This window comes from Saccopteryx leptura, chromosome 6 (genome assembly GCF_036850995.1).
Source record: "Saccopteryx leptura isolate mSacLep1 chromosome 6, mSacLep1_pri_phased_curated, whole genome shotgun sequence".
In the NCBI taxonomy this organism is placed as follows: domain Eukaryota; kingdom Metazoa; phylum Chordata; class Mammalia; order Chiroptera; family Emballonuridae; genus Saccopteryx; species Saccopteryx leptura.
In genome coordinates this window covers 172,201,398-172,213,846 of record NC_089508.1, presented here as the reverse complement: position 1 = coordinate 172,213,846, position 12,449 = coordinate 172,201,398, and the positions used below count along the sequence as shown (strand labels likewise).

Below are 12,449 nucleotides of genomic sequence, written 5' to 3'. Positions count from 1 at the left end.
CCTGAACCTGTTTTCCTACTTGTAAATGAGGAGATTGGACTAAACTCTGTGGCTTAACAAATACTTACATAGCAACTTATGATGTTTTATGACCATATTAACTTTTATTAACTCGTTTTTGCCTTCACAGCAAGGGGTAAAGCTTGTTTGTAAGAGCCCTTGGCACCATTCCAAATGGGCTGAGCTCACATCAATTTTCCCCTCTCATGTGTTTAGCAACTGGACCGGCTCCTTCTCTTAGCCTCTTGTGAAATGCGCTTTCCTGTGTGGTAATCAGAATGCTCTGTGATTTGAAACAAAGTAAGCTGAAGACTCAACAAGTTAGCTTCATCTCCTTCTTTCCATGATGTTTTTATTTTGACCTCCAGAAGAAGAAACAAACAGTCTTGATAGTATCTGAGGAAATAAATTCCCAGTGGCTGAAACTTGGCCAAACCATGAAATGGATTATCCCCTGGCCCAACCAGGGCCTCCCTAGCGCGTGACTCCAAACCACCCTTTGTTTGGCCAGTCTTATTATATACATGACTTCCCAGAGTCGGGCATCAGGCTCTACCCTCAAAATACAGTCAGAAGCCCTGGTTCATGGCGCTGTCGCCTTATGCCTGGATCACTGCCATAATCTCCAAACTGGGCCCCTGCTTCTGTTCTTGTCTGTCTCTACAGTCTATTCTCAAAAGGGCCCAGAGTGACCTTGTTAACTGTAGGTTAGATCATGCCACTGCTCTATCTGAAATCCTTCAATGGCTCCCCACTCCTTCAGAGCAACTCCAACATCCTTACAATGCCCTCAAAGGTCTTACATGAGCTGTACCCCTCACCCCACCCCATCACCTCTGGGACTTCATCTCCTGTCCCTCTCCCTGTTTCTTGCTCTTTAATCACCCCACTGCCTCCAACTGTTCCTCAGTGAGGCCTTAGCGACTTTCTCAGCCTCTGTCTGAAGGGCTGTTTCCCCAGATATCTACTATTCCCACGCCCCACCTCCTTCAGATCTTTCAGATCTTACTTTCTCACAAGGCCTACCCTGATCACCCTTTATAAAATTGTGATCTGCTTCCCTTCCCTTGCTTCTTCTTTTACCTTCTAAAAGAAGGCACTGCTTCAAAATCAGAAAGAAAAAACAATTAGTTACCATCTTCCATCTGCTAGCAAGTTTCAGATCATTGAAGATGTCAGTCATCTGTTTGACAGAGACTTACCAAGTGCCTGCTCTGTGGCAGGCACTGAGCTAGGCAGGAATTCAGTTTTCAGTTCTCTTGTATTCAGTTCAACAAGCATCACATGGGTGGTCTCCTAGAAGCAGGGCTTGGGGTTGCGTGGTAAATTGTATTGAGATGGAGATCCAGCCATGTTAGCGAAGGCAATAAACTTGAAACAAAGACCTGGGTTCAAACCCTAGCTTCACCTTTCACTTACTCTGTGGCCTTGGACAAGGCCCTTCCCTTTCCTGGGCATCAGTTCTCCATCTTTAAAATAAAGGGAGTGGACTGGTTAATCTCTAAGGTTATTTCTGGCTCTACTCTTTCATGATTTTACCCTTATTTCACTAAGAGCTATAGTCTTTGAGTCAGTTGTGAATTCTCAGGGATGAATAGGCAAACATGTGGGAGGACAAGATGAATGGAATATTGTGTGGCCATGAGCTGTCTCTTATGAGTTAGCACTTCTGGGGCCAGAGGTCTTCCTTAAGCACTAGCAGCCATTGGGAAGCAGCTGCAGTGGTTAATCCAAGGTCACCCTGTGCATCTGCCAGCCAAAATGGGATGCCCAGCTCATGTCTCGACATACTCAGAAGAGCACAGAGGAAGTGTTTCATGGGCTGCAGAGTTGACATTAGCTTCTGGTTAGTCTACTAAGTACAGAAGAGGGAGCAAGGAGAGGAAAAGCTTTGGTTAGGCTTGAGGTATGCATGAGAAATTCTAATTGAAGCCATAGGGAGAGCATTCCAGAGATGTGAAACTCATGTGCCTAAAATGGGAATGGCCCAATTCTTATTTATTTATTTATTTTTATTAAGTGGGAGGTAGGGAGACAGAGAGACAGACTCCTGCCTGCGCCCCAACCGGGATCCACCTGGCAAGCCCTCTATGAAGTGATGCTTTGTCCATCTGGGGCGTTGCTCCATTGCTTGGTAACCAAGCTATTTTAGTGCCTGAGGTGAGGCCATGGAGCCATCCTCAGCGCCCAGGGCCAACTTGATCGAACCTTTTGAGCCATGGTTGCAGGAAGAGAAAGGGGGAGGGGTGGAGAAGCAGATGGTCGTTTCTCCTGTGTGCCCTGGCCTGGAATTTAACTCAGGATTTCCACACACCAGGCTGACGTTCTACCACTGAGCCAACCAGCCAGGGTGTGGATTGCACAATTCTAGAAAACTTCCAGGGTAAATTAAATAGACTATCCAGTATTGTCTCACTTTCCTTGCATTTGCTCTCTTTTCTTTTTAAGTGTTGGTAAGCGAGCAATATGTTTCTCACTTGGCTGTGGATATGAATTGACTGATGTGGTGGGCAGGGACTGTGTTTAAGAAATTAGAGAACAGCCTGACCAGGCGGTGGCGCAGTGGATAGAGCGTCGGACTAGGATGCGTAGGACCCAGGTTCGAGACCCTGAGTTGCCAGTTTGAGCGTGGGCTCATCTGGTTTGAGCAAAAAAATTCACGAGCTTGGACCCAAGGTCACTGGCTCAAGCAAGGGGTTACTCAGTCTGCTGAAGGCCCGCGGTCAAGACACATATGAGAAAGCAATCAATGAACAACTAAGGTGTCGCAATGCGCAACGAAAAACTAATGATTGATGCTTCTCATCTCTCCGTTCCTGTCTGTCTGTCCCTGTCTATCCCTCACTCTGACTCTCTTTCTGTCTCTGGAAAAAAAAATGATTATCTCATACAGATAATGATGAAAAGAAAAAAAAGAAATTAGAGAACAGAATATGGTATCAGGAATGAGAAAACCTGTGGGCATGTTCCTCTGACTCTTGGGACCTCATTTTCATTTTCTCCATCTGAAAAATACAGGGGTTGAACTAAGATCTTTCTAGTACATGACAATTCTCAGTCATCCAGTTTACAACATCAAGATGCTATGGCAGGCATCAACAAACCCATGGCTGCTGCCTGTTTTTATAAGGCCTGATGCAGGCTGGCACTGTGCTCCTTGGAAACCAAGTCAGGTGTCCTCCTGCATTCCCTCTTCCTCCCTCTGCTCCAGTGCCTGTCTTTCATGCCAGTGCCTGTGTGTTGCTCCTGCCCAGGACCCATGCCAGCTGCTACCTACATGTTAGGGTTTTGCTGTTGGTGACTGCTGGTCCTGGAGCAACGGAATCTCATTCAGCTTAAAAAAAAAAAAAAAAAAAAAAAAGAAGGAAATCCTGCCATTTACAACAACGTGGATGAACCTGAAGGACATTACTCTCAGTGAAATATACCAGATCCAGAAAGACAGATACTGCACGAGTTCACTTGTAGATGAAATTTAAAATAGCCAGACTCATGGAAGCAGAAGATATAATGGTTGTCAAGGCCTGGGGGAGAGAGGAAATGGAGAGATGTCGGCCAAAGGGTATAAAGTTTCAGTTATGCAAGATAAGTTCTAGAGACCTAATGTACAACAGTATGACTACAGTGAACAGTACGTATTATATACTTGAAATTTGCTCAGTGGAGAGATCTTTAGTATTCTCACCAGAAGAGAAAAAGTTAACTATGTAAGGTGATGGAAATGTTAATTGGCTTGATAATACAGATTATTTCACAATGTATATCAAAGCATCAAGGTATACACCTTAAATAATTTTTAATTGTCAATTTGAAAAGGTTAATTTCCTTAATAAAGCTAGAAAAAAAGAAAGTAAGAAATTATGCTGGAGGCAGGATGCATAGAGGTAATGCATGCAAACTGTGGACTCAGACAGAACAGCATTCTGCATTGTTTATGAGACCTTGGAGAAGTCATTGCAATTCTCTGAGCCTCAGTTTCCTGCACTGTAAAATAGAGATAAAGATAATATTGCCTTTTGGGGAGTTTGTGAAAATTAAATGAGACAATATATGTAAAGTTTTGACACAGTGTCCTGCAGTCAATAAGTGCTCAGTAAATGTCAACTAATATTCAGTTCCATTTTTTTCTCAGTCACCAACTGTAATGTCAGACAGTGCTGTAATGATACAACACTCGTACAGTGAGAAAAGCAATGAACTTCTAGTAAGTAACATGGCCTCATCTCTGCTAGGCCAGTTCTAAGTGGTCATTTTATTTTTTTTTAATTTTTATTATTTATTTATTTATTTATTTATTTATTTATTTATTTATTTATTTATTTTTACAGAGACAGAGAATGAGTCAGAGAGAGGGATAGACAGGGACAGACAGACAGGAATGAGAAATGGAGAGAGATGAGAAGCATCAATCATTAGTTTTTCATTGCACATTGCAACACCTTAGTTGTTCATTGATTGCTTTCTCATATGTGCCTTGACCGCAGGCCTTCAGCAGACCGAGTAACCACCTTGCTGGAGCCAGCGACCTTGGGCTCAAGCTGGTGGAATTTTGCTCAAACCAGATGAGCCTGTGCTCAAGCTGGCGACCTCGGGGTCTCGAACCTGGGTCCTCTGCATCCCAGTCCGACTCTCTATCCACTGAGCCACCGCCTGGTCAGGCTAAGTGATCATTTTAAATATCTAAGCTTTAGTTTATATATTATAAAAAATATGACAACTACTAAACATTGTTCATTCATTAATATCATTCCATCATTAATCAATACTTATTGAACACCCACTATACAGTAGTACCCCTTTACCCAGAGGGGATATATTCTAAGGCCCCCAGTGGATACCTGAAACTGTGGATAGTATTGACTCTCTATATACAGTACTGTTTTTTTTCCTATGCATACATACCTTTTCACTTAAAGGAAGCACTTTATGGCTTCTCTTTGGCATATCAGAGCTGCTAGGATCACAACTCTTCCACTTTGGGGCCATTATTAAGTAAAATAAGGGTGACTTGAACAGAAGCACTGCAATACATGATTGTGTTGATAACCAAGTCAAAGCGGCTACTAAGTAATTAATGGGCTGGTAGCACATCTGGCATGAATATGCTGGACAAAGAGATGATTCACTTTCTGGGCAGATAGAGTGGGATGGAATGAGATTACATCGCACTACTTAGAGGAGTGCACAATTTAAAACTTATGAATTGCTTAATTCTAGAATTCTCCATTTGATATTTTCTGACCATGGTTGTAGCACAGAAAGTGAAACTGCAGCTAACGGGTCTACTATACAGACTTAATCCTAATGCTAAGTACTCAAAACCTGTAAATGAATGAGATACGGCCTCTGTGTGGAAGAGCTCACAGTCTAAGAAATTTCAAATCATTAGCGGCAAAATGGCACCAGATGTTAGCGCTCAGTCCTTAAGTTTTGGCTAAGAAAGAATTCAGACTCAAGACTCAAATGGCAAAAAAGCAAATGTTTACTTAGAAAGTCACAGAGGTAGAAGCGAGCTGTGGAGGAAGTAAGCCAGTTAGTCTGTGTGGGCTCAGGAAACAAGTTACTGGGGCAAAAGAAGCGTTCTTGGAACTTAGGGGAAAGAAAGCAATGGTACGCCTTGAGGGAAGGAAGGGAGAGAAAAGGCAAGCAGGTCAGCTCAAGAAAAAGAGGTGCTGAGTCCTTAGTCTTAAGGCTTTTATCTGGAGGTCTCAGGGAAGGATCTCAATAGAATATTCAACAGCTTTTCAGGTGTGTCCCTGGGTTGGGTTGGGTTTCTGCTGATTGGTTGGTGCCAGGGCAGGGGTCATCAGTCTTCTAAGCGAATACTGGCCCTGACCAGTTGGCTCAGCGGTGGAGCGTCGGCCTGGCGTGCGGGGGACCCGGGTTCGATTCCCGGCCAGAGCACATAGGAGAAGCGCCCATTTACTTCTCCCCCCCCCTCCTTCTTCTCTATCTTTCTCTTCCCCTCCCGCAGCCAAGGCTCCATTGGAGCAAAGATGGCCCGGGCGCTGGGGATGGCTCCTTGGCCTCTGCCCCAGGCGCTAGAGTGGCTCTGGTCTCGGCAGACCGACGCCCCGGAGGGGCAGAGCATCGCCCCCTGGTGGGCAGAGCATCGGCCCTGATGGGTGTGCCGGGTGGATCCGGGTCGGGCGCATGCGGGAGTCTGTCTGACTGTCCCCGTTTCCAGCTTCGGAAAAATACAAACCCCCCCCCCCCCAAAATGTAAGCGAATCCTGTCATCAGCCATGGCATTACCCCACCTGGCCTTGCTGCTTTTCTGGTCCAGGAGCTGAAACACAACTGAGCTATTATCTCTAGGGCTTAATGCTTAAAGGAGTGGCTATGCAAGGGCTTATATGGGAGTTGTATGAGGCTCTTCTCCAGCCCCCTTGTTCCTCCTCTAAGGGGAGGAGAAGGGGGGTTGGGGGATGTCTAGCACATGATTAGCAACATACCAGGGGAGGAAAGATCAGGGGAGCAGCGTGGGAACTGCATAACCAGCAATATGAAAGGTCAGGGGGTCCACACCACATGGCCAGTAACATGCTAGGGGAGGAAAGATCACCCTGAAGGGGTGACGACCCACTACAGTTTTGTCTGTTGCTAGGTACCTGGGAAAGGGCTTTTGCCCAGTACCTGGCCTATGGTTCCTACTCTGCTCATGTCTAACTGCCCGCTAGGCCATTATGAAACAATGCCTATGAAAGTTCCCTACAGGCCAGTGGCAATACTAACAGAAGAAAGTGCTGGTGTTAACTCTCAGTTTTCTAGTTCCCATGGACCTATATGTCCCTGAAACCTTCCATCCACCTTCCAGATGTTTGCCTGGAAAGTGACGGTGGGAAAGGCAGTCGTAAACAAAAGAGCTCCCTTCCTTTCTGGAAGAAACAAAAGGCACTGAACTGAATTTGATCTGCAAAGGTCTGAATTTGATCTGCAATCCTGGGCTTAATGACAGAAAAGGCTGAGCTCCACACAGGCTGTTGATGCTCCTTAAAATGCTCAGCGGGGCGGGCCCACGGTGGGGGTGAAACCGGAGATCCCTGCTGCACATGCGCATGTGGACTCTCGCGGGCGCAAAGCCCCACTGGGTCGGAAACCTTACGTAAAAGTCTACGTTGCAATACGTAGGGAAGGTGGCGAGGGAAACGCTGGCTCTCGGGTCACGTGACGCGGCAGGAGCGTCGTTGACACCTCCCTTTTCAAGATGGCGTCCTTGCTGCAATCGGAGCGGGTTCTCTACCTAGTTTACGGAGAAAAGAAGGTTCGGGCTCCTCTCTCGCAGCTTTACTTCTGCCGCTATTGTAGCGAGCTGCGGTCGCTGGAATGTGTGTCTCACGAGGTAACGGAGTCGCCTCATGGAGAGTATATATTGGGGGAGGGGGAGAGGCGTTCATATTAGTCACCGCGAGGGGCGGGTAAGTTCGGCGGCTGGAGGCGGGCTATCATTTTCCTAGCTTGCCGATTGGCTTGTTTTCCGTCACTCAGATTTGCCTGAGCTTTAATTTGTTTATCATCTGTCACTTGGAAAGGAGGAGGGGCCTTGGGTGGGGCTGAGCAGATCGTCTGGATCCAGAGCACCCCTGATTGGATAAACTTGATTTTGGAATTCCTGGCTGTGTCCTGGGGATGAGGGGGTTGGTTACAGGGTGGGTTGGGAAGAAAAAGGTGTGGATGTGTTTAGTTTTCGCCATTTGACGGGCGAGATACCGTCTTCTCATGATTGATTTGCGTGGAGTGGACGTAGGCATTGTCATTCACGCCCTTCCCATCCTGGAAGTTGTGCCTCTACTTTGGCCAGAAACTGGGCCTTGCTCAGGCTGCCTTGCTCTATGCTCAGGCCGCCTTGCTCTGTGCCCAGGCCTGCAGCAGGGAAGAGGTTGGGCTGGGGTGAGCTGAGCGAAAAGCATTTAGAATAGGGCCTGTCGTGTAAGGAGTTCAAAGTGTTGTATTCACAGCACGTCCCCTTGAGAGTAAGGTGCTGCCGTCCTTCACAACAAATGGGTGTTGGTGGTGGGATTGCTTAACAGTTGTAGTCAACCTGGTCCCTACCGCCCACTAGTGGGCGTTCCAGCTTTCATGGTGGGCGGTAGCAGAGCAATCAAAGTATAAATAAAAAGATAGATTTAACTATAGTAAGTTGTTTTATAAAGATTTATTCTGCCAAACTTAGCGAAAATCCGACATAAAGTACTTGGCAAGTAATCATTATTATATGCTTTACCTTGCTGTAACTCTGCTTTATAAATTTTATAAAGTAAAGTTACTTCCCTACTTTATAAATCATCATTACTGTGGAACCTGTGGGCGGTTAGAAAATTTTACTACTAACAGAGGTACAAAAGTAGGCGGTAGGTATAAAAAGGTTGACTAGCCCTGGAAAAGGTGAATGACTCCACCCATTAAAAAAAAAAATCAAGTAACCAAACCCAGGACACTTGCAGCTCTTGGCACGTCTCCTTCATTTAGTAAGCTTTGGCTATTAAAAGAAGTAAGACACATAAATCCTGCTGTTGAGTAACTCACAGTCTAAAGAAGACAAAACTGACAGTAATAACAGATAAAGTTTACTAAGTACTTTCTATATGCCATATGCTTTACATAATCTCCTTTAATCTTTCTGCAATCCAGTGGAGTGGATACTATTTTAAAAAATCATTTTGCACGTTAAGAAACACATATAACGTTTGCCCTAGATCACAGAGCCAGAAATTTGAGGGTCAGGGAGAGGGACAGGACTTGAACACAAGATCCTGACTCAACTTCAGCACAGATTCCTGGGCTCTTAGAAAATGCATATGAAAAATATGTCCTATACTATAAGCGACTCTACATATTATTACCAATTATTTTATTGAGAATATTTTTCACAATATTAAGAATAGTTAGGGGCCCTGGCCGGTTGGCTCAGCGGTAGAGCGTCGGCCTGGCGTGCGGGGGACCCGGGTTCGATTCCTGGCCAGGGCACATAGGAGAAGCACCCATTTGCTTCTCCACCCTCCCCCTTCCTCTCTGTCTCTCTCTTCCCCTCCCACAGCCAAGGCTCCATTGGAGCAAAGATGGCCCGGGCACTGGGGATAGCTCCTTGGCCTCTGCCCCAGGCGCTAGAGTGGCTCTGGTCGCGGCAGAGCGACGCCCGGAGGGGCAGAGCATCGCCCCCTGGTGGGCAGAGCGTCGCCCCTGGTGGGCATGCCGGGTGGATCCCTGTCGGGCACATGCGGGAGTCTGTCTGACTGTCTCTCCCCGTTTCCAGCTTCAGAAAAATACAAAAATAGAAAAAAAAAAAAAAAAAAAAGAATAGTTAGGGCCCTGGCCGGTTGGCTCAGTGGTAGAGCATCGGCCTGGCGTGCAGGAGTCCCGGGTTCGATTTCTGGCCAGGGCACACAGGAGAAGTACCCATCTGCTTCTCCATCCCTCCCCTTCTCCTTCCTTTCTGTCTCTCTCTTCCCCTCCCGCAGCCAAGGCTCCATTGGAGCAAAGTTTGCCGGGGCGCTGAGGATGGCTCTGTGGCCTCTGCCTCAGGCACTAGAATGGCTCTGGTTGCAACAGAGCGGCGCCCCAGATGGGCATAGCATCGCCCCCTGGTGGGCATGCCGGGTGGATCCCGGTTGGGTGCATGCGGGAGTCTGTCTGACTGCCTCCCCGTTTCCAACTTCAGAAAAATACAAAAAAAAAAAAAAAAAAAAAAAAAAAAAAAAAAAAAAGAATAGTTTGGAGAAGCATTTAAATTATACAAGAAAAATAAATACCATATATGTGTAATATGGTATTGGTTTTTCATGTATATAATATGATACTGATTTTTCATGAGTTTCTTCTCCATTAACACTTTGTGTGTGTTTGTATTTGTGTATCTCCTTGGAACGTCCTTTCTCTTTTAGATGCTTCCCTGGTCCAGCTCTACCCTTAAAATTGATTTGATTAGATCCTCATTTGGTGGTTACTAGGAAGTTCAGTCCTTTTGATCTCTAAGTATGACTTCAGCTATGACATTCAGTATGTAACTGCATCTTTTACAGACTGGTGTGTACCTATGAGATAGAGGCCATTAGGGCTTGGGGAAGGATGAGACTAGTGAGGGCTGGAGCAGTCCAGACAGTTCTAATCGAGAACCTGGACTCGAGCTGCACTTAAAGGAACAAGTATAATTTGGACCAGGGGCACAAAGGAATGACTTACATTTTGCCTTTTAAGAGGAGTCAGGGCAAATAGTAGTATTATGTTTTATATTTCAGGAGATTATTTTTTATTTTTATTTTTTATTTTTTATTTTTTTTAATTTCTGAAGCTGGAAACGGGGAGAGACAGTCAGACAGACTCCCACATGCCCCCGACCGGGATCCACCCGGCACGCCCACCAGGGGCGACGCTCTGCCCACCAGGGGGCGATGCTCTGCCCCTCCGGGGCGTCGCTCTGCCGCGACCAGAGCCACTCTAGCGCTTGGGGCAGAGGCCAAGGAGCCATCCCCAGCGCCCGGGCCATCTTTGCTCCAATGGAGCCTTGGCTGCGGGAGGGGAAGAGAGAGACAGAGAGGAAGGAGGGAGGGGGGTGGAGAAGCAAATGGGCGCTTCTCCTATGTGCCCTGGCCGGGAAACGAACCCGGGTCCCCCGCACGCCAGGCCGACACTCTACCACTGAGCCAATCGGCCAGGGCCTCAGGAGATTATTTGAGCAGCAGTTTTATTAATCTTTGCAAAGATGTTCCTGTGTATAGCAGATAATAAAAAAAGAAGCCAGTTTCTATTACAGTATTTATGTTTAAGTCAGTTTGTCTTTCCATCTGCAGGTGACTTGAGTTTTAGAATCGTCAGATAGAATTTACCTACATTTAAGAAAATAATTATTCAGACTTGAAAAAATATAATGAACTTAATTTTATAATATGTTTTTGAGTTAACCACTATAGTAGGTTAGATCAGTAGTTTAATTTGTTATTTAAATATTTGATTGGTTTGGCTATAGCTGATTTTGTAAACAATAATTTATGCTGTTCTTCAGTGAACATGTATTGTTTCAGTAATGAGAAGATTTCTTAAGTTTCTCACAATTTAAATATGCTCAAAGTACTATAGTCCAGTAAAGCTAAACTAGATAAGATGAAAATTTGATCACAGCTTTACAAATTAGGTTATTTTATTTATTCATCTTTCGAGGTTATTACATGGACAATTTTTATTTTATTTTTTTGTATTTTTCTGAAGTTGGAAACGGGGAGGCAGACAGTCTCCCGCATGCGCCCGACCAGGATCCACCCAGCATGCCCACCAGGGGGCGATGCTCTGCCCATCTGGGTCATTGCTCTGTTGCAACCAGAGCCATTCTAGTGCCTGAGGCAGAGGCCACAGAGCCATCCTCAGCGTGTGGGCCAACTTTGCTCCAATGGAGCCTTGACTGCGGGAGGGGAAGAGAGAGACAGAGAGGAAGGAGAGGGGGAGGGGTGGAGAAGCAGATGGGCGCTTCTCCTGTGTGCCCTGGCTGGGAATTGAACCCGGGACTCCCGCATGCCAGGCCGACACTCTACTACTGAGCAAACCGGCCAGGGCCTACATGGACAATTTTTAACACATCTGATTGATAAAACCCTGGTGAAAGGGAACAGGAAAAACCAGAAAGGAAAAGTAGAAGGGTTTTAGAAATCTGGATTGTTAAAAACAAACAAACAGGCAAACAAACAAACAGGTGATTGAGGGATAATTCCTTAGTTGAAAACGATTTAGGTTCTTTGCCAGATCAGTGCTTTCTCATCTTCAGTATAATAGACTAAATTTTACTGTTTGGCAAAGACATATAGATAAGCTAAACTTAGTTTCTTTTCCTCTGATGTTTTTATTTCCTGTTTCTTTCTAGGTGGACTCCCACTATTGTCCCAGTTGCTTAGAAAATATGCCATCAGCGGAAGCCAAACTAAAAAAGAACAGGTAAGACCAGGATTCATTTTTTGTTTCCCTCAACTATTTTTGTAAAAGCTGTTAAGAAAAACACATGAAAATAACTTTTTTAACTGGCTTTTTTCATTTTTTTATATGACCTTTGCCAAAGATAAAATGTCTTTTGATCCTTTAAATGAACTTCCTATTTTTAGAACAGTTTTAGACTTAAGAATTATTGTGAAGATGATATAAAAAATTCCCATTTATCCCATATCCAGTCCCCCCTGCTGTTAACATCTTACTTTAGCATGGTATATTTGTCTCAGTTAATGAACAGTACTGGTACATTATCATTAAATAAACTCCATATTTTATTCAGATTTTAGTTTTTTCCTAATCTCCTTTTTCTGTCCCAGGATCCTATTCAGGATATTCAGGTTATACTTAATAGTTATGTCTCCTTAGGGTCCTATTACTGGGATATTCTCTTAGACTTTCCTTGGTATTGGTGACCTTAAAAGTTTTAAAGAGTAATAGTGAGATATATTGTAGAGCAGGGGTCGGGAACCTATGGCTTG

General features: G+C 45.1%; 1 protein-coding gene across 3 annotated transcripts in view; it reads left to right on the top strand.

Annotated features, from left to right (window-relative positions):
• The first annotated feature begins 7,172 nt into the window (after positions 1–7,172).
• DCTN4 (dynactin subunit 4) overlaps positions 7,173–12,449 on the top strand; it is a 32,893-nt gene continuing 27,616 nt past the window's right edge. Inside the window, exons 1-2 of one of the 3 annotated variants that reach the window (XM_066343997.1) lie at positions 7,173–7,342; positions 11,849–11,919. In XM_066343997.1, coding sequence (XP_066200094.1) covers positions 7,208–7,342; positions 11,849–11,919 — 206 coding nt within the window. In that variant the 5' untranslated portion in view covers positions 7,173–7,207. The remainder of the gene's footprint in view (positions 7,343–11,848; positions 11,920–12,449) is intronic. The other 2 variants (XM_066343995.1, XM_066343996.1) reach the window with 2 other exon arrangements.